The 27,814-nt window shown below is 37.9% G+C and overlaps 2 protein-coding genes and 1 long non-coding RNA gene across 11 annotated transcripts in view; 1 reads left to right on the plus strand and 2 right to left on the minus strand.

Moving 5' to 3' along the window:
- Positions 1 to 4,002: 4,002 nt before the first annotated feature.
- On the minus strand, positions 4,003 to 27,660 carry LOC115225484 (prestalk protein-like). 7 transcript variants are annotated; one of them, XM_029796439.2, is made up of 2 exons: positions 27,606 to 27,660; positions 4,003 to 5,097 (listed from the first exon to the last, which is right to left on the minus strand). In XM_029796439.2, the coding sequence occupies exon 2, from the start codon at positions 5,073 to 5,075 to the stop codon at positions 4,284 to 4,286; it is 792 nt and encodes a 263-aa protein (XP_029652299.2). In that variant the 5' UTR covers positions 5,076 to 5,097; positions 27,606 to 27,660; the 3' UTR covers positions 4,003 to 4,283. The 7 variants fall into 7 exon arrangements, with proteins under 7 accessions (XP_029652299.2, XP_036370008.1, XP_036370013.1 ...); XM_036514115.1 differs by lacking the exon at positions 27,606 to 27,660 and having other exon boundaries at positions 4,003 to 4,926; positions 4,963 to 5,832; XM_036514120.1 differs by lacking the exon at positions 27,606 to 27,660 and having other exon boundaries at positions 4,003 to 4,405; positions 4,512 to 5,832.
- Positions 7,077 to 8,035, plus strand: LOC118768168. Its single transcript, XR_005004024.1, has 2 exons — positions 7,077 to 7,457; positions 7,512 to 8,035. It is a non-coding gene; the product is annotated as an uncharacterized LOC118768168 (long non-coding RNA).
- LOC115225485 (synapsin-like) overlaps positions 8,145 to 27,814 on the minus strand; it is a 31,412-nt gene continuing 11,742 nt past the window's right edge. For 2 of the 3 annotated variants that reach the window (XM_029796440.2, XM_036514113.1), the window contains exons 5-11: positions 24,443 to 24,505; positions 21,702 to 21,844; positions 20,246 to 20,320; positions 18,332 to 18,434; positions 17,049 to 17,158; positions 12,722 to 12,823; positions 8,145 to 9,612 (exon numbers count right to left, since the gene is read on the minus strand). In XM_029796440.2, coding sequence (XP_029652300.2) covers positions 9,342 to 9,612; positions 12,722 to 12,823; positions 17,049 to 17,158; positions 18,332 to 18,434; positions 20,246 to 20,320; positions 21,702 to 21,844; positions 24,443 to 24,505 — 867 coding nt within the window. In that variant the 3' untranslated portion in view covers positions 8,145 to 9,341. The remainder of the gene's footprint in view (positions 9,613 to 12,721; positions 12,824 to 17,048; positions 17,159 to 18,331; positions 18,435 to 20,245; positions 20,321 to 21,701; positions 21,845 to 24,442; positions 24,506 to 27,814) is intronic. The other variant, XM_036514114.1, reaches the window with a different exon arrangement.

A 27,814-nucleotide genomic window follows, 5' to 3' on the forward strand; every position in this document is an offset into this window, starting at 1 on the left:
CATGTGCTTCACTGAATAATGCATGATTTAAATCCAGTTTGTATAATCACAAGGACCATTTAAATATGTGTGTGTGTGTATGTGTGTGTGGTGTATGTGCATATGTTTGTATATATATGTTTGTGTTTTGTGTGTGATGGGGTGGGGGATGAAACCGGGGAGGGGTGGGGGTTTGGCGAGGGGTGAGGGCAGGTGGGAGGAAGAGGGTTGGGTGGGGTTGGTGGGGGTGGGGGTTTGGCGAGGGGTGAGGGTGGGTGGGAGGAAGAGGGTTGGATGGGAGTTGGGGTTGGGGTGGATTTGTTTTTAGGGCTTCCAAGATGCCAATTCTCTGAAAGAATGAGAATAAAAGTGTGAAATATTTGAACATCGAATAAAAACCACATGAAGAGACGCTCTTTGAACTCTCGATCAATGGCAAAATACGTTCCTAATAAATCTTCCCATGCACACACACACACACATGCACACATGCACACACACAAACATGCATATATATATATATTTATAGGTATGCATGCATATATATATATATATATATATATATATATATATATCTTTAGTTATGCATCCATATATATGTGTACATATAAAGGTATGTATATATGTGTGTGTGTATATCTATATATATGTAAATACGTATGTATATATACACACACACACACACACATATATATGTATATATTTATTTATATATATATATATGTATGTATATATATTATATATAGGCACACACATGCACAAATATGCATAAATACACACACACACACGCACACATATATATAAGTATGTATGTATATACACTCACACACACGACACATACACATTGTTATATATATATATTTTGTACCGAATGACTGAAAGCAATTTGAAGAAGAATTGGAAAAATGTCACTTTCCATCACACTTTAATCATTATTATTATTATTATGACCATCATTATAATTATCATTATTATAATTATTATTATCATCATCAACATCAACATTATTATTATCATTATTATTATTATTACTATTGTTATTGTTATTATTATTATTATTATTATTATTATTATTTTCATAAATTTTCATAACGCGACAAAAGGCCAATATTTTTCTTTCGTAAAAGGAAATGCATGTATTGTAGTGTAGTGAAGTCGATTGATTTGAACCGCAGGGTCCCAGTAAATGACTGGTACTTATATTTTAATTGATATTCATATACCCCCCTCCAACCCTATCGCATTTGTTTTAATTTATTCATTCCCATGAAATGTATGACATGGTGAAGGTGAAGTGAGTCACACTTCACCCCAGGTAGGAACTGAAGTCAGGATCCAGGGACTTAAATATGCTACATTGCCGACACCCCTCTCCTCTCCCCAGCCAAATAACCTCACCTTTATATTACAAGCCATATAGACCCTACCTTTAAATTCATAACGATAATAATAATAATGTTTTCAAATTTTGGTACAAGGCCAGCAATTTTGGGTGTGTGATCAAGTCAATTACATCGACCCCAGTGCATAACTGGTAATTATTTTGTCAACCCTGAAAGGATGAAAGGGAAAGTTGACCCCAGCAGAATTTGAACTCAAGAACATAAAGATGGGTGAAATGCTGTCAGTACGCGACTAGAAATTATTTTGTTGACCCTGAAAGGATGAAAGGCAAAGTTCACCTCGGTGGAATTTGAACTCAGAATGTAGCAGCAGATGAAATACCACTAAGCATTTCACCCAGCGTGTTAATGATTGTTGCAGATTGCCACCTTAATGATAATAATAATAATCCTTTCTACTATAGGGACAAGGCCTGAAATTTTGCGGGAGGGGACCAGTCAATTAGATTGAACCCAGTACATAACTGGTATGTAATTTATCAACCCTGAAAGGATGAAAGGCAAAGTCGACCTCGGCAGAATTTGAACTCAGAGCGTAGCAGGAGACAAAATACCACTAAGCATTTAACGATTCTGCCAGTTTGCCACCTTAATATATTAACAATGGTTTCAAATTTTGACGGAGGGTCAACAATTTTTGACGCTAAACATTTTGCCCGGCATTCTGTTAGTTTGCTGTTTTAGCAGAAGGAAATATTGCAAGTGACTTTGTCCAATGCCAGCTTGCCAATAATAATAATAATAATAATGATGATGATGATGATGATGACAATAATAATAATAATAATAATAATAATAATAATAATAATAATAGTAATAATAATAATAATTCTTTCTAATAGAGGTACAAGGTCCGAAATTTCAGGGGAGGGAGTAAGTCAACTACACTGACCCCAGTACTTATTTTATCAGCCCCCAAAAGGATGAAAGGCAAAGTTGACCTCGGTGGAATTTGAACTCAGAAGATTGTGATGAGCAAAATACCGCTAAGCCCGGCAGGCTAACGATTCTGCCAGCTTACCAACTAATGATAATAATAATAATAATAATAATAATAATAATAATAATAATAATATTAATAATAATGATAGTAGTATTGATGATGATGATGATGATGATAATAATTGTAATAATAATAAAGGGGATAACGGTAATGATGATGTTGATGATGGTGATGATAATGAAACTAGAGATGGTATTTAAATAACAATTCCTTATATAGGCAGAAGGCAAGGAATTTTTTTTAAGCGGTGGCATTACTCATTTATGTTGGTACCAGTACATAACTGGTACTTATTTTTTAGCTCCTGAAAAAAAAAAACTGAAAGGTGAAGTTACCCTAGACAGAATTTGAACTCAGAATCTAAAGTATTTCATTTGATGCTCTACCAATTCTGCCAACCTACCACCTTGGATAATTTCTAATTTAGACATATGGCCCAGAAGTTTGAAGGATGTAGGGTCAGCTGATTAAATTGACACCAGCATTTAACTGGTACTTCATTTTATTGACTCTGAAAGGATGAAAGGCAAAATTGATGTTGCTGGGACTTGAACTCAAAATGTAAAATAACATAAAGAGGCTTAACCAAATATTTGTAGACCATTTTAGTCAGATGTTCTACCAATTTTTCCCGTCCCTCTGCCTTAAAATACTATGCAAAAAAGAAAAAAACAATATGATAATAAATCATAATAAATTATATAAATTATAATGAATTATAATAAATTATATGAATTATAATAAATCATAATAAATTATATAAATTATAATAAATTATAATAAATTATATGAATTATAATAAATTATAATAAATTATATGAATTATAATAAATTATAATAAATTATAATACATTTCAATAATAATGTTGCTGGTTGCTGTGAGTGATTCCGACAATGAATTCACATCCTGTGTGTGTATGGAGTGGGTATTTTATGGGGTGGGTGTTTCTTTGTGGTGGGAGGGGTTGAAAAATCTTCTGTGTGTGTATGTATGTGTATGTGTATGTTAGGGGTGGAGCAGTTAAATGTAGTGGTGAGGGGGTGGTGGTAGTGATGCTGCTATTAAGAGTCATAATTTATATAGGATATGCGTGTGTGTGTGTGTGTGCGTGCGCGCACGCATGTGTATCTCAGTGCTTGCTTGGAAATTTGAACTTGCGCCTGCTCCCTCCACTCACATCGAAATCTACACCCTCGTTTTCTCTCATCCTTTACCCCCCCCCCCCACTGCCACAGCCATTTTTGCTTCTATAGCAACAGCAACAAAAATGAAAAATAAAAAAAAACAACAGAAATAATTTTAACAATATAATTGTAACAACAATAACAACGATAACAACAATATATATAATAATGATAATAATAATAATAATAATAATAATGATAATAATAATAATAATAATAATAATAATACTTTCTAATTTTTGGCACAATGCCAGTAATTTTGAGGGGAAGGGGCCTTAGTTGATATTGTCAACCCCACTACTTGTCTGGTACTTTATTTAACGACCCCTTGGAGGGATGAAAGGAAAAAGTTGACCTTGGCAGGATTGGAACTGAATAATAATAATAATAATAATAATAATAATAATAATAATATTGATGATGATGATGATGATGGTTGCAAATTTTGGCATGAGGCCAAGAGGTTTGGGGGAGGGGCTAAGTCAGTTAAATCGACCCCAGTGTGCAGCTGGTACTTATTTTATTGACCCTGAAAGATGAAAGACAAAGTCGACCCCCCCACTGGCATTTGAACTAGTGATTTATCCAAGCTGTGTTGCCCTAATTACGATAATGACATCGACATCTTTTTAATTAAAACGGCAAGGCATTGAAGAATTGTGAGGGTCACTAAGCCGCCTGACAGATCTGCTCTGGCTCACCGTGGCCTCTATTCAAGAATCTGCCATCATCAGCTTTGCCTTTTGTCCTTCTGGGGTCAATAAAGAAAGTACCAGTATAGGGCAGCAGATTGGTGGAACTGTTAGAGTACAGAATGTGTTTTCTTGTATTGCATCTGTTAGAGTACAGAATGTGTTTTCTTGTATTGCATCTGTTAGAGTACAGGATGTGTTTTCTTGTATCGGATCTGTTAGAGTACAGGATGTGTTTTCTTGTATTGCATCTGTTAGAGTACAGGATGTGTTTTCTTGTATTGCATCTGTTAGAGTACAGGATGTATTCTCATGTATTGTATCTGTTAGAGTACAGGATGTGTTTTCTTGTATTGTATCTGTTAGAGTACAGGATGTATTTTCTTGTATTGTATCTGTTAGAGTACAGGATGTGTTTTCTTGTATTGTATCTGTTAGAGTACAGGATGTGTTTTCTTGTATTGTATCTGTTAGAGTACAGGATGTGTTTTCTTGTATTGCATCTGTTAGAGTACAGGATGTATTTTCTTGTATCGGATCTATTAGAGTACAGGATGTGTTCTCATGTATTGTATCTGTTAGAGTACAGGATGTGTTTTCTTGTATCGGATCTGTTAGAGTACAGGATCTGTTCTCTTGTATCGGATCTGTTAGAGTACAGGATCTGTTCTCTTGTATCGGATCTGTTAGAGTACAGGATCTGTTCCCTTGTAGTATCCTATTTGTTAGAGTACATGGTGTTGCCTTGCTGCATGTTAACCATGTTGCCACTTCATGCTTTGAAAGCAATACATGTGACATCATTGGCACCATGAAGTATTGATGTAGGGATGTGGAAACATCAGGCTTTTCATGTTTGAAATGTTTGGGTAGCTACTGGTCTGCCCAAGCCTGCACCTTGGTGAGAAATTGTCAAAGTGATGAATCTCTGAGTATGTATGTGTGTGTGTATGTATGTATTATATGTGTGTGTGTGTATGTATGTATGTATGTATGTATGTATGTATGTGTGTATGTATGTATGTATGTATGTATGTGTAAATTGCAGGGAGGAAAGGGGAGTGGGGAGAAGCCAATACACGTTAGCAAAAGGGTTCCATTGGCAATGGGTAGTGTAGGAGAGGTGAAGGAAGAGGAGGCAGTTAATTGGAGTTTCAAAAAAAAGGGGCAGATAGCAGGGTGAGGGCAGCAATGATGCTGGAAGTATGAAAAATAAATACAGGGACAGACCAAATTAGTAATTTAAAATGATTAATAATGATCAGCAATTTTTAATATGAGAAGGCAGAAGGAGACAGGCAAAGTGGGTCGACAAGGGCTTTCGAAATGTGTAGGGGGTGGTGTTAGGTAGACGTGATCAAGAAACATTATTATTATTATTATTATTATTATTATTATTATTATTATTATTATCAAGCACACCAATGAAGGAAATAAAAAAATAATTAACATCAGTCCCACCCACTCTGTTTAATTAGATTCTAATTACATTCTAATTAAACTAATGTTAAAATACCCAGCTTTCTCTCCTTGAACATATATATGTATATATATATATATATATATATATATATATATATTATATATATATTATATAATATATATATATATATAATATATATATATTATATATACATATATGCACAGTCACACACACACACACATATATATACACACACACATACATATACACAGACATGCAGGGAGTAGACACCTTTTATTTTCAAAATTTCTGATCTAAGCGTCTTAATATGTTTTCAGCTGTGTCGAATTTACAATTCTAATTATTCTTTTTCATTCCAGGTGCCATTATATTAAACATTTGCAAAGAGTAACCATGCCACACACAAAAGATTCCGCACAACTGTCAGATTTTCAAAGAGGTCGTATTGTTGGGCAATCTGGGGCTGGTCTTAGCTAACGAAAAATTGCCGAAAATCTTCAAATTCCTCTTGCTACTGTTAATAGAATTATATTGCAATTCAAAAGCCAAGGAAAAAACTCAACAGATTCTCGTCCTGGCCAACCTGGGCCCTCGGAAATAGAATTGTAGAAAACAAATCCCGTTCGTAGGCTTCTGACATTGCAAAACAGCTAGAAGTTAGTCCAAGAATGGGTATTATGGACGAGCAGCTAGAAGAAAACCTCTCCTTCAACCAATTATTATCAAATAAAAGATTTTGAAAATTAAAGGTGCCTATTCACTTCCTGCATGTCTGTGTATATATACTTTAATATATATCTATATATTTACACTATAATATATAGATGTAAATATATATACATCTATGTATTATATATATATATATATATAGTATATATATTATATATATATATATATATATATATACATATGTATACATATATATACATATATACATATTATACATATGTATACATATATATATATACGTGTGTGTGTATCTATCTATCTATTTATCTATCTATCTATCTATATATATATATATATTATATATTTATGTATATATATAATATATATATATATATATGTATATATATGCATATATATTATATATTTATGTATATATATATATGTATATATATATATATGTACATGTATGTATATATATATATATATGTGTGTCTATATATATACCCTAACTTAAGCTCAAGTGGTGGGATGTGGCTGAGTAAATACTTTCTTTGGAATATATTTTTGAAGAGTGAGGGTTGTGGGGGAGGGGGTCTAGTTGGTTGGTTTGTTGGGTGGGTGGGTGGGTGGTTAATTGAATTATTTGGTTGGTCAGTCAGTTGGTTGGTTGGCTGCAGGTCGCATTGGTAGTGTTGGTGGTGATGGTGATGATGGTGGTGGTGGTGGTGGTGAAGTTAGTGTTGGTGGTGGTGGTGGTGGTGATGTTGCTGGTGGCAGTTGTCATGGTAGAGTTTTGGGGAAGATGGAGAGGGTTAAGATTAAGATAAAGATTATTGGATAAGGCTTAAGAAGTCTGTAGGTGCTGGTGAGAGGATGCAGGTAGAAATGGTTTTAGTGAGCAGTTAAAATAGAGTGAGAGATAGAGATGAAGAGAGTGGTTGTGTGTGGGTGGAGTTGAGAGAAAGAGAGGTGTAAGGGAATGTATATGTAAGGGATGCATGTAGGAGGGAAGAGGAAATTGTATATGATTGTGTAGGAGGTGAAACAGACTGGGTGTGGTTCAGTGAAGAAAGTGATAGTGGGTGGGCACGGTTATGTTTGTGTAGTAAGTAAAACAGTTTAGAAAGTAGTAGTAGGTGTGGCTGTGTGCAGAAAAATCAAGTGATAGTGGGTGTAGTCGAGTATGAAGAAGAATCAGACAATGGGCGTGGCTATGTGTGGGTAGGAAGTGAAACAGATAGTGGGTGTGGCTGTGTAAAAAGTGATAGTGGGTGTAGCAGTGTGCAGAAAAATTAAGAGACAGTGGGCGTGGCTGTGTAGGAAGAGGAAAGGGATAGTGGGTGTGGCTAAGTGTGTTAGGGAGAAAGAAATAGTGTATATTGCTGTCTGTAGGAGGTGAAACGGATAGGTGGGCATGGCTCTGTATAGAAGGGGAAAGTGATAGTGGGTGTTTCTGTAAAAAGATAGAAATAGTGGGTGTAGCTATGTAAAGGCGGGGAAAAAGGGCAGAGATTGGTAATTTATTGTTGCTGTTTAGCCTGAGAACAATCCTGATCAAGTAGAGTTTAAGATCAAAGGCAATCCAGCTGTGACCATCACGTTTGTTGAGGGTTGTCTAAAATTACATTATTTAATGTGTCCTTTTCTGTGTTTATTTTTTTTGAAGACAACAGAATACAATTTTTGAAGAAAATTTTGCTGCTATGTCTAACCTTGTTGAGTGGTTGTGTAGAAGTGCCCAGATTGGCTGCACGGTCTCCATTTTTTCATGAGTGTCATAGGTTGCAAGAGGAGGGGGACGGGGGGAAAAGGGGAGAAACAGGGAAAGTGGTACTCTTCTTTTTCCTAATAACCCACCACTCTCCACCTTCCTCTGCTACATGCACACATACTAAGCTCCTCCCACCACCTTTATTCTTCCGTCTGTCTGTTTGTCTCTCTCACTCCTTCTCTGTCTGTTTCTTCCTTCCTTTACACACTCACACATACACACACACTGCCCTAATCTCCCACCCCCCACAATTCTACTCCACCTCAGCTGCCGTACAGCGATGGCCACTGACCAACAGTTCACACCACATCACAAGACAATGACCACAACGAAGACAACACAACCTTTCACTTACTACTGTAACTACTACTACTACTACTGCTACTACTACTACGACCATCACCATCGCCATCACCATGGCGATGACGATGACAATGACGACAACAATCACAAACACTACTACCACTGCCACCACCTCCACTGGTTTACCACACTACCATCACCACCGCGACTATGACAACGAGACAACAACACCACCTGACCTGACCTCACCTGACCTCACCTGACCTCACCACGCCTTGCCCTCCCGCATCAACACACCCCCTGGTACCAACTCACTGTCGCATTTCGCTCTGCCCATTATATCTACTCCATCACTCCACTCCAACACTCACTCACACTCACACTCACGCACTCTCCCTCTCTTCTCTGCTGTTCCTCGTCTCCCCCCATTTTTTTCATATCTTTATTTTTTTTTCCTTTCCTTACCCTTCCTGTTCTTACCCCTCCCTGTTCCACCCCCGAACTCAACAGCGTGGTGGCAGGCGGGGGAGGGGGTTGGTTTGGTTATGGTTTGGTTGGTTGGTTGATTCGGGTTTTGAAGAGGGGTGGATGTGGTGGGACAGGGGGAAATTCATTAGCTGTGAAGATTATTTTGGCAATTTCTTTTCTTTTCATGAAGGGTTTTCTCTGTATTTAAAGGGTGTCCTGATAAATGTGGGGACACTCTTTCCACCTATTTTGACTTGATATTTTTCTTTTCTTTTCCTTTCTTTCCTTTTTTAAATTCTTTTTTTAGAAAAAAACCTGCTTCATTTCGAAAAAAAATTTTTTTTTAAATAAAAAAAAAAGAAAAACAAAGCACTGCTACTTCATTCCACCCCGCCTAACAATCCCCAGACCCTTAAAATTTGCTTCACATGTCCCCGAAAATTCCAGCGAAAGTCTTCCGAAGGTTTTGCATTGTGTCCTCATCTTGGCCCTGCCCCCCTGGGGCCGGCGGGTGCGCCTGGTTCCCTGACTGCTGTTGTTGGTGAGGGTGCTGCTGTTGGCTTTGTTGTTGCTGGTGTTGTTGTTGTTGTTGTTGCTGCTGCGGTGGTGGTGGCGGCGGCTGCCCCGCTGCTTGCGGTGGACCCTGTCCTGGCTGTCCGGGCCTTGCTGGAACACCAGGTTGCTGACCGGGAGGTCTGAGAAAAATGATAAAAACAACAGTTAAAATTTAGCAAAGGAAGTTCTTAAAATGCACCCAACAACAACAACAACAATAATGATAATAATAATAATCATTCCTACCATAAGTACAAGGCCTAAATTTTGTACCGTCAATTACATCAACCCCTATACTCAACTGGTACTTAATTTATTGACCCCAAAAAATATGAAAGGCCAAGTCAATGTCGGTGGAATTCCTTTCTACTATAGGCACAAGGCCTCAAGTTTTGTAACGTTGGTTACATTGACCTCAGTGCATAACTGGTACTTATTTCATCAACCATGAATGGATGAAAGGCAAAGTCAACCCCTGCAGAATTTGAACTCAGAATGTGAAGATGGACAGAAAACCGCTAAGTATTTCACCTGGTGTGCTAACAATTCTGCCAGCCCATTGCCTTAATAATAATGATAATAATAATAATAATGATAATAATAATAATAATAATAATGATAATAATAATAATAATAATAATAATGATAATAATAATATTAATAATAATAATGATAATAATAATAATAATGATAATAATAATAATAATAGGAAAGCAAAATATTTGCTATTGATCTCGTGCAGGATACCCAAACTGAACAACCCGAGGGAAGTACGGCAACTATTGTTGCAAAGAAGGTGAAAATGATGGCAATGAAAAAAGCGCACGAGCAATTGGCTGATAGGTGGGAGGAGAAACCTCTGCACGGCAAATATGTTGATGTTGACCAGAAGCAAACCCATCAGTGGCTACGGAGCTCAGGGCTAAAAGCAGAGAGCGAAGGTTTCATCCTGGCTGCTCAAGATCAAAGCCTATTAACCCGGAACTACCAGGCCAATGTGATGAAAAATGGAGCAGACCCAAAATGCCGATTCTGCAACGACATGATTGAAACAGTGGACCACCTAATCTCTGGATGTAAAGTCTTAGCACCAGTGGAGTATAAATTAAGACATGACAGAGTTGGCCAATATCTACACTGGCTAATAAGTCGGCATTACAATATCAAAACTGCCGACAAGTGGTATAATCACCACCCTGAGGCTGTGGGACTTTCCAGTACATACAGACCGAACCATCAAGGCCAATAAACCAGATATTGTTCTTAAAGACCAAAACAATAAAGTTTGCTTATTGATCGACATGAGCATCCCCTGTGATCATAATATCTCAGCGAAAGAGTTTGACAAGCTCAGAAAATATAAAGACCTACTCATTGAAATTGAGAAAATGTGGCATCTCAAGGCGGTTACAATACCAGTGATCGTAGGAGCACTAGGAATGATCAAGAAGGGAACCGAAAATTATATGAAAATGATCCCTGGCTTACCATCCCTGCAAGAAGTGCAAAAGATTGTCTTAACTGGTACATCACACGTATTGAGAAGAGCATTGTCGATGTGAGAACTGTTGCTGCTCATGTATTTTAATTTAACTTTAAAAAAAAAAAAAAAAAAAAAAAAATTAACGAACTACTGAGTTTGGTTTAATGGCCTACCAATGTATACTATGAGTTTCTTTGCCCTAGGAGTCGGGAAGACACTCGGCAAGAAATGGAAGCAAATTTGAAAGAAGAAAAAAAAAAGTAATAATAATAATAATGATAATAATAATAATAATAATGATAATAATAATAATAATAATAATGATAATAATAATAATAATAATAATAATAATAATAATGATAATGATAATAATAATAATAATAATAATAATAATATATATTTTACCCCAGTGTCACTTTGATGGCATGCACTGCTCTCTCACTCAATAATAATAATAATAATAATAATAATAATAATAATAATATAATAAAAAAATTAAAAAAGATATTCAGACAAATACATAACAAAAACACCAGGACTTACAAACACATATAACATACAGAAAATTGCACTACTAGGCACTGCACACATCCTGCGCAGAACACTTTCCATACAATAACCATCAGAGTATCACAACAAATCACAGCACATACCCAAGGCACACAGAGCTGCGCTCGGTAGTGAAGTGAAAGCACGCTATAAAAAATAAAACTACTGAATAATAATAATAATAATAATGATGATGATGATGATGATGATGATGATGATGATGATGATGATGATAATAATAATGATAATAATAATAATAATAATAATAATAATAATGATAATAATAATACTAATAATAATGATGATGATGATAATAATAATGCTTTCAAATTTTGGCACAAGGCCAGCTGTTTTGGGGAAGGGGTTAAGTTGATAGCATCAGTCTCATTGATCAACTGGTACTTATTTTATCGACCCCAAAAGGATGAAAGGCAAAGTTAATCTTGGCAGCATTTGAACTCAGAATGTAAAGATGGACCAAATGCCTCTAAGCAAATGGACCCCAGAACTATTCTTTGTAAGCCTAGTATTTATTCTATCGGTACCTTTTGCCGAACCGCTAAGTTATTGGAACGTAAACACACCAACATTGGTTGTCAAGTGATGGTGGGGGAACAAATGCAGACATACAAACATACACACACACACACATATACGATGGGCTTCTTTCAGTTTCCATCTACCAAGTCCACTCACAAGGCTTTGGTCGGCCCGGGGCTATAGTAGAAGACACTTGCCCAAGGTGCCACGCAGTGGGACTGAACCCAGAACCATGTGGTTGGTTAGCAAGCTACTTACCACACAGCCACTCCTGCACCTATATATATATATATATATATATATATACACACGTATATATATATATAATTATATATATATATACATATACACATATATACGATGGGCTTCTTCCAGTTTCCGTCTACCAAATCCACTCACAAGGCTTTGGTCAGCCCGAGGCTATAGTAGAAGACACTTGCCCAAAATGTCACGCAGTTGGACTGAACCCAGAACCATGTGGTTGGTAAGCAAGCTACTTACCACACAGTCACTCCTGCACCTATATATATATATATATATATATATGTGTGTGTGTGTGTGTGTGTGTGTGTATACAAACACAATTTATATCTAGAATTATATTACCATGTACTTCCTTTATCTTAATATTAGGGAGATTTAGCTGTTATTTCTAGCATGTGAAGAATCTCACTTACCCGCCATCAGTTTGACCAGTACGTGATCCAGCTGGCCGTGGAGGTGGTGGTGGTGGAGTGTCTGCCGTGTACTGTTGTTGTAGGGAGCCACTGGGTCCTTGACTGTAGTAGAGAATGAAAGATCATCAGTAGTGGTGGTCATGGCAGTGCTGGTGATGGGGATGGTAGTGGTGGCTCTGGTGGGGATGGTGGTGGTGATTGTGATGAAAGTGGTGGTGGTGGTGGTGGAGGAGAGGGTGGTGGGAGTGCAGCTTGTGTTGGTGATTGATGGTGATGGTACTACAACTGAGGTTGGTGCTGGAGGTGGTGAAGGAGGGATATTGGTGACCGGTGGTGGTGATGATGGGGTTTGTGGTAATGATGATGATGATGAAGTAGTGATGGTTGTGGTGTATTATATGTATCTATATAAAGAAAACATGGGAGGCGTAATGGCCCAGTGGTTAGAGCAGCGGACTAGCAGTCGTAGGATCACGGTTTCGATTCCCAGACTGGGCGCTGTGAGTGTTTATTGCGCAAAAACACCTAAAGCTCCACGAGGCTCCAGCAGGGGGTGGTGACAATCTCTGTTGTACTCTTTCGCCACAACTTTCCCTCACTCTTTCTTCTGTTAGCCTGCTCGCTTAGCCAGTGGGGTGGCGTCATTTGAAGGCTTAAACAATGTGAAGAGCATTGTGACCAGCAGTGCGCATTGTGACCAGCGATGCGCATTGTGACCAGCGATGCGTATTGTGTCCAGCGATGTGCATTGTGACCAGCAATGCACATTGTGACCAGTAATGCGTATTGTGACCAGCGATGCATATTGTGACCAGTAATGCACATTGTGACCAGCGATGTGTATTGTGACCAGCGATGTGTATTGTGACCAGCAATGCGCATTGTGACCAGCGATGCGCATTGTGATCAGCAATGCACATTGCGACCAGTAATGCACATTGTGACCAGTAATGCGCATTGTAACTAGCGATGTGCATTATGATCAGTGATGCGCATTGTGACCAGCAATGCACATTGTGACTAGCGATACACATTGTAACTAGCGATGTGCATTGTGACCAGTGATGCGCATTGTGACCAGCGGTGCACATTGTGACCAGCGATGTGCATTGTGACCGGCGATGCGCATTGTGACCAGCGATGCGCATTGTGACCAGCGATGTGTAACAACATCTGATAGCCTGGTCAATCACGGTGATCACGATGATATAAACAAAACAAGAAATTAGGAATTTTTGGGTATTGTTCCATAATTCTCAAATTTAATGTATTTTGATTCCTGAGACAACATACTGGATTGTAATAATGGAATAAGCAGATGTGTTTTAAGAGGAAACAGCCGGGGTTTACCCTAACTAACCACACAATAGGTATGAAGGTATGCTGAAAAGTTTCTGGCTTTAAGGGTATTGCAAAAGGCCTGGTTGGAGCCCCTATCTTCTGAGTACTTTTTACAGGGTTTAGAAAACCGAAAGGACTGCTGCAATCACCATCATCATCATCATCATCGTTTAACGTCCGCTTTCCATGCTAGCATGGGTTGGATGGTTCAACTGGGGTCTGGGAAGCCCGATGGCTGCACCAGGCCCAGTCAGATCTGGCAGTGTTTCTACGGCTGGATGCCCTTCCTAACGCGCAATAAGTATGTGAATCTGAGAGGGGAATATGTTGGATAAAATCATAATTGTGGAGGCGCAATGGCCCAGTGGTTAGGGCAGCGGACTCGCAGTTGGAGGATCGTGGTTTCAATTCCCAGACCGGGTGTTGTGTGTGTTTATTGAGCGAAAACACCTAAAAGCTCCACGAGACTCCGGCAGGGAGCAGTGGCGACCCCTGTTGTACTCTTTCGCCCCAACTTTCTCTTACTCTTTCTTCTTGTTTCACACATACACACATATACATTTATACAGGATGTTCATGTAGAATTATCAGTGAGTGCCCAGTAAATGGTTGATGCAACGCTAAGGCCATGGTCTACAAAGCAGAGGTGGAGTCCACAAGAAGAAGGAACAATAGCAACAGCCATAACAACATAAGGACAGACACAGAAATATGTTGTAGCAATGGTGAGCACCTGTAAAACCAGGTTAAACAACCATAGGTCCTTTTTTTAGGATTCCAGAGAGGTGCAAGTTATGATATTTGCCAGCTATAAAATAATGCTTAAAAGATTAGGAATTGCTGTACAGAATTAATTGGAAGTTGCTAGAACAGCTTGGGCCATACATCAACAGAAGCAGATGGTGCAAATTTTGATTGGACGAGAGGGCAATAATCATAAAAAACTTGCACGATTTTGGTGCATTCTTGAATTTAAAAAGTGGGAGTTTTTGTCAGTGCCCCCTTGATAGAAAATTTATTCTAGAAGCATGGTCTTCCCTGTTTGCAGACTAGTGAAGGAAAAAGTAAACACGTTCACTTATTTCAGACACGTCTGGAATCATTCAAGGGGAGGTAACTCTGTCCTTATCAGAATTTTTTTTTCTTTCTTCCGGTACAGGGTTGTTTTCCGCTACCAAAGGGATCAGGACTATATGAGGTGTAGTCAAAAAGTATCTGACTTTTGGCAAAAAGACAAGTAATATTAAAAAACTCACTATTTTGATTTAGTTTCTTTTAAACTTAAACATAACTCTGAGCACCTTTTCAAACTCCACCTGTCTAACACCCATGGGCATATTTACAAAGTCAGAAAACAGCACAGCTCCCGTGACTTTCGGAAGCATTTTTCCCCCTAAGAGTTGCTGAAGCATGGAACAAACTGCCAGCATCAGTTGTTAGTTGTCGGAGCACTGCATCCTTCAAAACTTCCATGCTTCCTGAGATTCGCCAACACTACACCTGATTTTCTCCCCTCCATACACACACAAGCATGTATCTGACTCATGCATTGTTCGCTTTCCAGACATTTGTACATTACTGCATATGCTTTATGTGCACTTTCGACAAGTTGTGGTGCACCTGAGCACTGGATACAATAATTTCATTATCATTATTATTATTATAAAGTATTCACCCTGGGAGCATTTCGCCCAGTGTGCTAATGTTTCTGCCAGCTCACCTCTGTTCTAGTTGGACTGTCACATGTTCTATTTGGACTGACAGGGGAGACATTTCCCCACTGTGACTCCGAAAGTATTCACCTTGGGAGCGTTCCTTCCACTGCTGGAAACATTTCTAGAAATCACTTTTTGGGATGCTGTAGACTGTGCCGTCGAATTTTGCTTAATGTCTTCTGTGGCTCAAATCTTCTCCCTTTGAGTGCTTTTTCTTAGCTTTGGGAATAGCCAAAGGTCACACAAAGCCAAGTCTGGGGAGTAGGAAGCCTGATGAACAGGTGGTGTGTTTTTGCTTGACAAGGAATGCTTGAACGATGTGAGTAGAATGAGTGGGGGTGTTGTCATGGTGGAGCTGCAAGTTCTTTGCTGCCCACAGGTTGGGTTGTTTTCACCACACAGCTCCACAAAGGCAATGAAGAACCACCATGTAGCAGCGAGCTGGCAGAAACGTTAGCCCGCTGGGCAAAATGCTTAGCGGTATTTCGTCTGTCGTTACGTTGTGAGTTCAAATTCCGCCGAGGTCAACTTTGCATTTCATCCTTTCGGGGTCGATAAATTAAGTACCAATTAAGTACCAAACTTAGTATAAATTAATAATTTAAATAATTTTTAAAATTTTAACTTTAAATTTAAATAATTTAAATTTTGAATCTTATATTTTATATATTTTGTATTTTATATTAATTAATTTTATTTCTATGTATTGGTTTGTGTTTTTCATTGTTTGATTTGCCTAATAGTGGTTTTATCTCTAATTTAATATATATATATACATATATATATATATATGTATGTATCTATACATATATGTGTGTGTGTGTATGTACATACATACATATTATATATATATATATATATATATATATATATATATATATATATATACACACACACATTAAACTATGAAGACGCATGGCTTACTGGTTAGGGTGTTACCCTCACAATTGTGAGATCGTGGTTTATATTCCCAGACCAGGATTTGTGTTGTGGTTATGAGCAGAAACACTTCATTTCACATTGCTCTCAGATAATTCTGTCTTATGATGTTTGGCACATGACGCACCTGTACAGGTAATGTTGATTTGACGGAGGGAATGCACCTATGCAGACACAAACGAGACCGACAGAATAAGTACCAGGCTTTAAAAGAAATAATAATAAGGTTGATTCATTTGAGTCGTCAAAGAATTCTTTAGGGCAGCACTGCAGTTTGGTTAAAGAAGATGAAGAAATATAAAGGCACAGAATATATTATTGATGGAACTTACCTCATTCCTGGTTTGCAGTAAATCTGCATTTTCTGCAGCACCATCTCAGAGATGAGGCGTCGGTCCTCCTCTTGAGTCTCCCCTAACAGAACCATTGATGAGTCGTTTACCTGTAATTAGTGCAAGGCAGGTGAGGAAGAGAGAGAAAGAGAGAGAAAGAGAGATTTTATTAGTTTTAAGCTACTGATGTTTGTGGTAGTGGTGGTGGTAGCGATGGTGGTGATGTTGTTTGGTGTTGTTGTTAGTCTGGTGCTGACATTGTTGTGGTGTTCATGTTGGTGTTGTGTGGTGGTCATGTTTTGTTTGTGGTGTTGTTGCTGTTGTAATAGTGTTGTTGTTGTTGTTGCAATAGTGGTATGAATTATTGCTGTTGTGGTAAGGGAGAGCTGTTATGGCAGTAGTGTTGTGGTAGATGAAGTGTTGTGCTGGTAGTTGAGATGGTTGAGGCGATGGTGGTGGCAGTGGTGGTTGTGTTGGTGATGGTGGTGGTAATTGAGATGGTTGTGGTGGTGGTAGCAGTGGTGGTTGTGTTGGTGATGGTGGTGGTAATTGAGATGGTTGTGGTGGTGGTAGCAGTGGTGGTTGTGTTGGTGATGGTGGTGGTGATGGTTGTAGTGGTGATGTCTTGGTGGTGGTAGTTTTGTGGTGGTAGTCATGGTGGTGGTGATGGTGGTTGTGACAATTGTAGTGGTGGTGGCGGTGATGGTGGTATTGGGCATGTGGGTGGTGGAGGTGGTGTTGCAGTGGTTGCATGGGTTTGATATGTTGCTGTTGTTCTTGTGGTGGTAGTAATGGTTGAGGTGGTGGTGTTACTGCTATTGTTGTAGCGCTAATAGTATTTATGTTGATATAGTTGCTGTCATTGTTGCTTTTGTTATCCACATACATACATACAAATACCCACACACACACACAGAGAAACACAGACACACAGACACAGACACACTCTCTCACACACATACACTCACATACAGAAGCACAGAAACACACACACAACACACACAGAAACACAGACACACACACACTCTCTCACACACATACACTCACACACAGAAGCACAGAAACACACACACACACACACACACAGAAACACACACAGACACACACACTTACACTGTCTCATACACATACACACGGACACACACACGCACAAACACATGCACACTCACACACAGAAGCACACAAACACATACACACACATAGAAACACATACACACACACACACAGAAGCACATAAACACACACACACAGATACACACACACACACACACTAGCTGTCTTACCTCAATGACATATTCACGGCCATCTTTACCCTGCAGGGCTTCCACAGCTACAATATCCAGACCTCCAAACATTTGGCTGCACTCATCAACCCACAGCTTATATCTGTAATACAATGGGGGACAGGCAAAGGATCAGTGGCAATTTTATTACTTTATTGCCCACAAGGGGCTACAAATAGAGGGGACAAACAAGGACAGACAAACGGATTAAGTCGATTATATCGACCCCAGTACGTAACTGGTACTTAATTTATCAACCCTGAAAGGATGAAAGCAAAGTCGACCTCGGTGGAATTTGAACTCAGAATGTAACAGCAGATGAAATACCTATTTCTTTACTGCCCACAAGGGGCTAAACACAGAGAGGACAAACGAGGACAGACAAATGGATTAAGTCAATTATATCGACCCCAGTGCGTAACTGGTACTTATTTTATCGACCCTGAAAGGATGAAAGGCAAAGTCGACCTCAGCGGAATTTGAACTCAGAACGTAGTGGTAGACGAAATACCGCTAAGCATTTTGCCCGGCATGCTAACATTTCTGCCAGTGGCAATCTTACTGAATGAAAACCCCTCTATAGCCCCTAACTTAGCAGTTTACATATGTAAAAGAAAAAGGGTAGGGTTTGACAGGGGTTTATGTATCTATGGATGTGAACGTAACTTTATTTGATGAAAGGGGACAGGCACTGTGACATGGGGTCTGGTAGGTCTGACATAACTGTCTCTGACCCCATGACATACTGTTTGTCCCCTTTGTATTGGAGTAAGTGATAGAAAGGGGACTAGTAGTGTGCCATGGGGTCAGAGAGGTTTGAAATAACAGAACCCTAATGGACCCTATTACTATTGTGATAGGAAAAGGACAAGTATGCCATGGGTTCAGAGAGGTCTGACATAACAGAACCCTTAACATAAAGGTGGTTGGGTCAAAAAGAGGTGGGTGTGGAAAAAGGAGAAGGGGTGAAAGATGAAAGGTGGGGTGGAGCAAAAGAGAAGGAGAGGGACAAGAAGAAATGGAGTGAGACTAAAAGAGGTAGAGTGGGGGAAAGAAAGGAGAAGTGGAGTGAGGCAATGGAGAAGGTGGGGCAAAGAGAAGCAGGGTGGGAGATGGAAAGTATGGGTGTGGAAAAACAAGGAGGAGTTAAGAAGAGGTGGAGGCAAAGCAAGAAGATGTAGCTGGGGGCAGAGTATTCCACTAATATTGTCTTTTTGGGGTGAATGAGGGATGATCAGGTATTTGTCAGTTTGGGAGCCTGTGCCCAAACAAATAGTGTGTGTCATCATTATCATTGTTCGACCGTGGTCGAGACAATGGAATTTACCATGCTACGCCAGACTTCACGGTCCATCATGGCATTACGGAGGTCCTGTTGCTGGATGCCTGTATCCCTGGAGATTACATCAGGGTAGGAGAGTGTGTGCCCTCTGGTATTGCGAGTAGATGGCTTCCAGAGGAGAAGAGTAGAAATTACTTCTTTTTCAGCTCTACAACAATGTCCAGCAAACTGGACTCTCCTACCTTTCACAAGAGATGACACTGGTGGTAGTTTCCCATATATTTGCATTTTGGTTGGATGGCGCTTCCACGAGAGATTTTGAGCTCTCATAAGGAGGCGAGTGTAGGCTCCATCCAACCGCCTCTCAAGCTTCTTTGATAACGTCCAGGTTTCTGAGCCATATAGTAGAATTGGTTCAACTGTGGCTTTGAAGATTTCAAGTTTAAGTCTCTACTTAGATTTGATGACCAGATCTTATGCATATCATTGCAGGCTGACCAGGCCATACTCTTTCTAGTTAGAAAGTCTTTTCCAGATATGTATGACCCAAGATATTTGAAATAAGTGTGTGTGTGGTCAGTTACTAATGTAGTCAGCTACTAACCAGGGGCCGAAGGAAGTGACCTACTCACCTGTCATTCATAGCTATCTGTTCCAGCATTGCTGACCCGGTGTTGGCTTTCCAGTTTCCTGATATGGATTTGCGGCTGTAAAATAGAAAAATTAAAAAGAATGAGGGTGTGTGTGTGTGTGTGTGTTTGTCATCCCACCACTGTTATGCAAAGACACACACACATACACATATATACAACGGACTTCTTCCAGTTTCCATCTACCAAATCCACTCACAAGGCTTTGGTCTACCCAAAGCTATAGTAGAAGACACTTGCCCAAGGTGCCATGCAGTGGAACTGAACCCAGAACCATGTGGTTGAGAAGCAAGTTTCTAACCCCACAGCCACACCTACTCCATGCAGGTAACTGCTGATTGTCTTAGATTATCTCCCCCTTTTCCTTCTGAATCAGCTGCAATTGCTGCTAGGTTCTTGTTTCCTTTCTCTTGAAGCAAAGGAAACTGCAGTTGATCAAGAATTTATCTTGCATGGTATTTAGTACACCCTTGTGTTGTCTCTCTCTCTCTCTTTCTCCCTTTTTCTCTCTCAATTTATTCCTCTCTCTCTGCCTCCCTTTCTCCCTCTTTCCCTCTACTCTTCTTCTCTTGCTCTCTCCATCTTTCTCTCTCTCTCTTTCTTTCTCTCTCTATATCTCTCCATTTCCATCCCCTTCTCTCTTCCTGTCTTTCTTGCTCCATCTCTCTATCTCCCCTTCAAAATCCATCTACTCTCTTTCTCTTGTCGTCTCTCTCCATCTTTCTCTCTCTCCCTTGTTGTCTCTCTCCATCTCTCTCTCATCATACCTCTCCATTTCCCTCTCTTCTTCTCTTCCTCTCCCTCTACTAGTCTCTCTCATGTTTCTCTCCCCATCTCTTCCTTTCTCTGTTTCTCTACTCTTTCTCTCTCACTCTATCTCTTTTTTGCTATCTCACTCTCTCTATATCTCTCTCTCTTGTTCCATCTCTTCATCTCTCTCTCCCCATCTCTTTTCTCTCTCTCTTTCATTCCATCTCTCTCGCTCTCTTTACTCTCTCTCCAGCCTCCTCTCCTTTCTCTTTCTTTATCTCTTCCTCCCCCTCTCTACTCTGTCTCATTCTCCCCCTCTCTATTCTCATTCTCCTCCTCTCTATTCTCATTCTCCCCCTCTCTACTCTGTCTCTTCCTCCCCTCTCTAATCTGTCTCATTCTCCCACTCTCTTTCTATCTTCTCTATCTTGTCCCCTCTCTTTCTATCTCTCTCTACTCCCTCTCCATCTCATCCTCTCTACCTCTCTCTCGCCTCATCTCTCTCTACTCTTTCTCTTTTCCACCCTTCTCTCTCTCACCCCATCTCTTCTGCCCCCTCTCCCCTCTCTATTCTTCCTCTCCTCTCTCCCTCTACTCCTTTCTCTCACTCCATCTCTCTACACTTTCTCTCCTGCTCTCTTCTTCTCCCCATCTCCCCTCTCTCCGTCCTCCTCCTCACTCTACTTACATGAATGCCTTGTAATTGTTGCCTATCTTCTGCACACGGATGTCGTACTTGCAGTCAATGAATGGCTCTGTGGTGGCATACGTCTTGGTCACAGCCACGACACTGGAGATGTCTTGGAAGGCATGATGGTGGTCGATCTTCACCTGCAAATACACACAAACACACAAACGTATATATATATATAGTCCTTTCTACAATAGGCACAAGGTCTGAAATTTGGAGGGGTGGGGTAAGTCAATTTCATTGAGCCCAGTGCGTAACCGGTACTTAATTTATCGACCCTGAAAGGATGAAAGGCAAAGTCGACTTCGGTGGAATTTGAACTCAGAACATAGCAGCAGACGAAATACCTATTTCTTTACTACCCACAAGGGGCTAAACACAGAGAGGACAGACATGGACAGACAAACGGATTAAGTCAATTATATCGACCCCAGTGCGTAACTGGTACTTATTTAATCGACCCCGAAAGGATGAAAGGCAAAGTCGACCTCAGCGAAATTTGAACTCAGAACGTTGCAACAGGCGAAATACCTATTTCCTTACTACCCACAAGGGGCTAAACACAGAGAGGACAAACAAGGACAGACAAACGGATTAAGTCGATTATATCGACCCTAGTGCATAACTGGTACTTAATTTATCCACCCCGAAAGGATGAAAGGCAAAGTTGACCTCGGTGGAATTTGAACTCAGAATTTAATGGCAGACGAAATACAGCTACGCATTTCGCCCGGTGTGCTAACGTTTCTGCCAGCTCACCACCTTACACACATATAATACATATATTGGGTTGTCTGGAATGTTCATGCCGACTTTTAAAGGAAAGAAAAAGGTCAATAAATACTTGCCATTACATTTTTAATCAACCAAATATGAACCATTTTGTTGCACAGTGTGTCTCTATCTTTCCTTTAACTTGAAAATACTCTCTTCCCAGAACTGAGGTGGTTTCATGGCAAAGAATTCATCAAGGTATCTTTTTACATCATCCAAGGAATTGAAATTTTTACCATTAAGACTATTCTGCAGAGACCTGAATAGGTGAAAACCTAAAGGAGCAATATCTGGTGAATATGGAGGGTGGGGTAACACATCCCAGCCGAGCTGCAGCAATTTTTGTCTGGTTCCCAAAGCATCAAGTACCGAAAACGAACTTTCTTATCTTCCATTTTAAAGGGTTACAGAATTAACACAGGTTATAGGAACATAAACCTTCTTCCACGAAAAGATAGCTTAAACTGTGCTCTAAATGGAGGTGTAGTCAAATCCTATTTTTTGGACTCAACCATGTTCGAAATAAGTCGAAAGATAATCAGCATGAACTTTCCAGACAACCCAATATATATATTAATGATGTAAACATACATAAATACATACATACATATGGTATACTTATGTATCAAACCACTTTCTCTATCATTTAGTCATAAGAATAGGTCTCTGAAAGTTTTATGGTTCACCCCTTCCCCTTCTCCCTTAATGTTAGGACAAAGGTAGGTAGAAGATTCTTGTACTTAATAGATATCCACTTTCGTAGAACCCATAAATATAATAAATTCTTTAACAGGTACATGGTTAAAATTACCTTTTCTTGTCCCCCTAATGTTAAGTCAAATATCAATAAAGCAACAGATAACTCAAGCCATCCCAGGAAGTACATGTAGAGACAAATATAAATGTCCCCTAGGTAGAAATGTGGTAAATACACTATTGTTTATGATGTTTAGGTTTCAGTGAACTATGGCAATGGGCAAACTAAAATCAAACATTATACTGGACCAGTGCACATATATATATATATATATATATATATATATATATATATATATATATATATATATATATAATATATATAAAGAGAGTGTATTTTTGCCTTGTTAACAATTAACAATTAATATTGTTTTTTCAAACAATATTGATAGCGTCCAGTAAATCACTATACATATCCATCATTTTTTACTAAAATGTCTTACTGACGAGTTTCGTTTTTCACTTCCCTGAAGAGAAGATTGCATTGTTTTAAACCATTTATTCTTTTGAATAATATCAGTGAAATCTTCGAAACATGTGTCGAAAGTAAAAGTATTTAATTTATAACTGTGTTAAACTCCATACGTAAGAAATAAATAAGAGTCAGTTGAATTATGTGATTAAGTTGAGGCACCAAGTCAGTCCAGTATTGTCCATACAGTTCGAAGTTAGGTGAATAAAAAGCAAATAAGTAACAAGAATGTCCAGGTATCAGTGCATTACAGCCGTTTCAGGTGGCTCCATTTAATCAATCAATGCAAATATTTGAATTAACTCGCTTTCCTTGGATGCCTAAGACTACATAGGTTTTCAACATACAGGAAAGTCCATTATAATGCTTTAGCAATTGCTTTTTATATGTATTTATGTATGTACAGTTCTCACACATACACACAAAATGCACACACACACACACACTTCTTACTGGGAGCCATTGTACTGCTCTCATGGACTGGTGTTCATTTAAATCATTTGTCTTGGTTTCTTTACTGGACATCGTTTTCTTCACCGGCCACTTTACAGAATGCACTGGCTGCAATGTCGTGTGGCACCAGCACAGGAGAGGTTGTCAAGTTCCCAGTGAGACAAAACAAGAAAGATTTCTCAACCCTGCATTTATATATAAGATAATAAATGTATATATATATATATATATATATATATATATATGTGTGTGTGTGTGTGTGTGTATAAATGTGAATACTGACCTTTCCCATACCAGAATGAGCATGTCCAATCTTCACCACAACTGGAAATTTTGGAGTGACCAGCTGAGGGAGAAAAACATTGGTGTAGTGTTAGTGTCTCTTGATCAATAAAACTGGTCATTTAAAGAAGGTAGAATCATGGAGAAATAACAACAACAACAACAATAATAATGATGACGATGATGATGATGTTGATAATTGGAAATGACATGAGGGTAGAGTATGCCCCCAAAAATTGCTCTATTGGAGACAGCTAGACTTTTGGGATTGGTGCTTGGGTGTTGAGTATCCTCCATGATACTTAACATCCAAATACTGAGTCTTATAATTTGTGGTAAGAGACCCTGTCAGACCTCTGACAACAGGTTGTTGTCTGCTCTCAAAGAATCAACCAGAGTAAGTAAGACCTCTGTGAAGTAAAATATAATGATGATGATGATGATGATAATGATGATGATGATGATGATGATGTCCTGATGCAGTATAAACAGTGGCTCTCATGGCTTCTGATCTTAAGTGATTGGAAGTGTTATCATGTACATTGTTTTGTCTTGGTATAAAAGATGGGCTACAGCAAATATTCTGCTCAATACCACAGATTTGCTTGTCAGTTGTTTGACCTTAACCAGTTGAGCATGTCCCTTAGTGGCTGACGATATGTGTGTCTCTGATCATGAGCAGAAGTAGTGGGAGAGCATCATAGCTATGTGTTGACAGGGATTCTTTGAGGTTTGAATAATTCACCTCTGGAAACATGGGTGGTTCTTTCAACATCCTTAAACAACCCTTATTCAGGGACCTTTTGAGCGGGATGGGTTACTTGACCAGAAGAAAATTCTAACTGGGCCCCACCTGCAAGGTCATGTGCTGTTTATCTTGATATGAGATCACCATGTCGCTTACATATGGTTGTGATGCATGTGTGTGGTGTACCCTTATCAGACGGGTAGTCATGATGGGTATGCTGGGCTTCATATATTTTACCCCAGTGTCACTTTGATGGAATGCACTGCTCTCTCATTCAATAATAATAATAATAATAATAATAATAATAATAATAATAATAATAATAATAATACTAATAATAATAATGATAATGATAATAATAATAATAATAATAATAATAATAATAATATAATAATATAATAATAATACGCCAGAAAAGGGGAATGCACACATACATATGGATAGATTCTAAATAGATTATTTTAGTAATCCACAATAACAAAGAAGTCAAAATCAAGTAGACAAACTAGCTAAGTGTACTTGGTATGTATTGCCTTTCGACAAAATGGCCAGATGTTTCAACTTCCATTTCATCAGAGAAGACTCTTCTCTGAACAGATGAAAGTTACATATATGAATACATATATGTCAACAACAATGAACAATGGAATGTATAAAGTGTAAGAATAAATAGAGTAGTGGCTGAAAATTGAATCAGGAATAAAAAATGTCCAAGCAATGGAAAATTGAATAAAGGAAACTGCAAAAATGCCTACATGCAATTTTTAAAAACTTGTGAACCTGTGAGTTGAAATATAGCACAGGTTAGAATGTATGAACATGCATGTGAGTGTATATTTAGGTATGTGTATGTGTGTGTGGGTGGGTGTATATACATACATTTAAATATATATATATTATATATATATATATATATATATATATATATATATATATATATATATATATATATATATATATATATATATATATGTATATATATCTAATGTAGGATAAAATATTTTTTCAAAAAAATTTTTCCAAAAAAATTTATCAATGGCCAGCATATTAAAAAATACCTTAAAGGTTAAAATTATAAATACTTCAAAATAAGGGCAACGAAAAAATTTTTTGTTTGCCTTTATTTATGAATTGTTTATATGTATATATATATACATATATATATCATATATATGTATATATAATATATATGTGTGTATATATTAGGTATACTTATAATATATATGTTATACACATACATACATATATACATACATACTAGGAGAGGTTGAAAAGTTCTTGGCTTTGGGTAAAAGAAAATGCAGGAGGATCAGTTAATTATGATTTTATTTAACATATTCCACTCTAGGGTTCACACACTTATTGCAGTGGCCCTTCAGTTTTTCTAAGACCTGTAAAAGAACTTGGATGTTTAGGCCTTCAACCAGGCCTTTCATGATAGCCTTAAACTTTTCAACACACCCTCATATATATATATATAAACAAATAAAAATGTATGTGTGTTTAGGGTTCTGTATGAGTGTGTAGATATTACACACATAATATGAATGTATTTTACCTGTGCATGTAAAAGTTATAGGGAATTTTAGAGCAATATATAGATACATGTATCTATATATTGTAATTAATAGTCTGTGTATATATTAGTGAGTATGAATATTACAAAATTAGTGCACAAAAATGCATGCAGTGTTTGTGTATACACTGAACATAGAAATATACATACCTATATATATATGTATATATATATATATATATATATATATATATATACATTTGTGTGTGTGTTATATATATATATATATATATATATATATAAAAGAATAAGCTATTCTCAAATGCAGACAGATGACAGATTTTCTGGCTGTTGACAGATTTTTCTGCAAATCATGGATAATTTATCCTGTTCATGCTATTATATTATTATTATTATTATTATTTTGTGTCTGAGAATAAATTATTTCCTTATTTGTATCTTTCTAATATATCTCAACGCTTCTAAAGTAAACTTTGTTTCTTTACTTTGATTGTAAGTTGAGTATATATATATATACATATATACATATACATATAGTGGTTGTATACTGTCAACTTAACATGACAGTCCTGTAAGGGAATTACACCACCGCTATTTAGCCCTAGGAAGCATTGACTAAACAGTGGTGGTGTAATTCCCTTACGGGACTGCCATGTTAAGTTGACAGTATACAACCACCCTATGCTCCACCACCATACATATCTCTATGAGATATTTAGAAATTTAATATTTCTGATCATATACATATATTTATATATATACATATACACATACATACATATATACATATATATACATACATATATACATATATACATACATACAAATATACACATGCATACATATAAATACATATACATACATATATGCATATATGTATATATGAGTGTATGTGTGTATATATATGTATATGTCTATGTATACAGTTGCATACACATACCTGATAAATGAAAGGCAAAATGCAGTGAGGTGTAATATAAGTGATAAAAATTGTGATTATACATGCATATATATATGTCTGGGTATATATATGTATTAATGTTTGGCACAGCTCCATGTAGCTTAAATTTTCATAGGCTTGTAGAATG

The sequence above is a fragment of the Octopus sinensis genome, linkage group LG27 (assembly GCF_006345805.1).
Source record: "Octopus sinensis linkage group LG27, ASM634580v1, whole genome shotgun sequence".
NCBI classification, from domain to species: Eukaryota; Metazoa; Mollusca; class Cephalopoda; order Octopoda; family Octopodidae; genus Octopus; species Octopus sinensis.

Bases quoted from the DNA above. Each gene is read 5' to 3' on its own strand.
- LOC115225484 (XM_029796439.2), bottom strand. From the start codon at position 5,075: ATGGTGCCAATGATGTCACATGTATTGCTTTCAAAGCATGAAGTGGCA.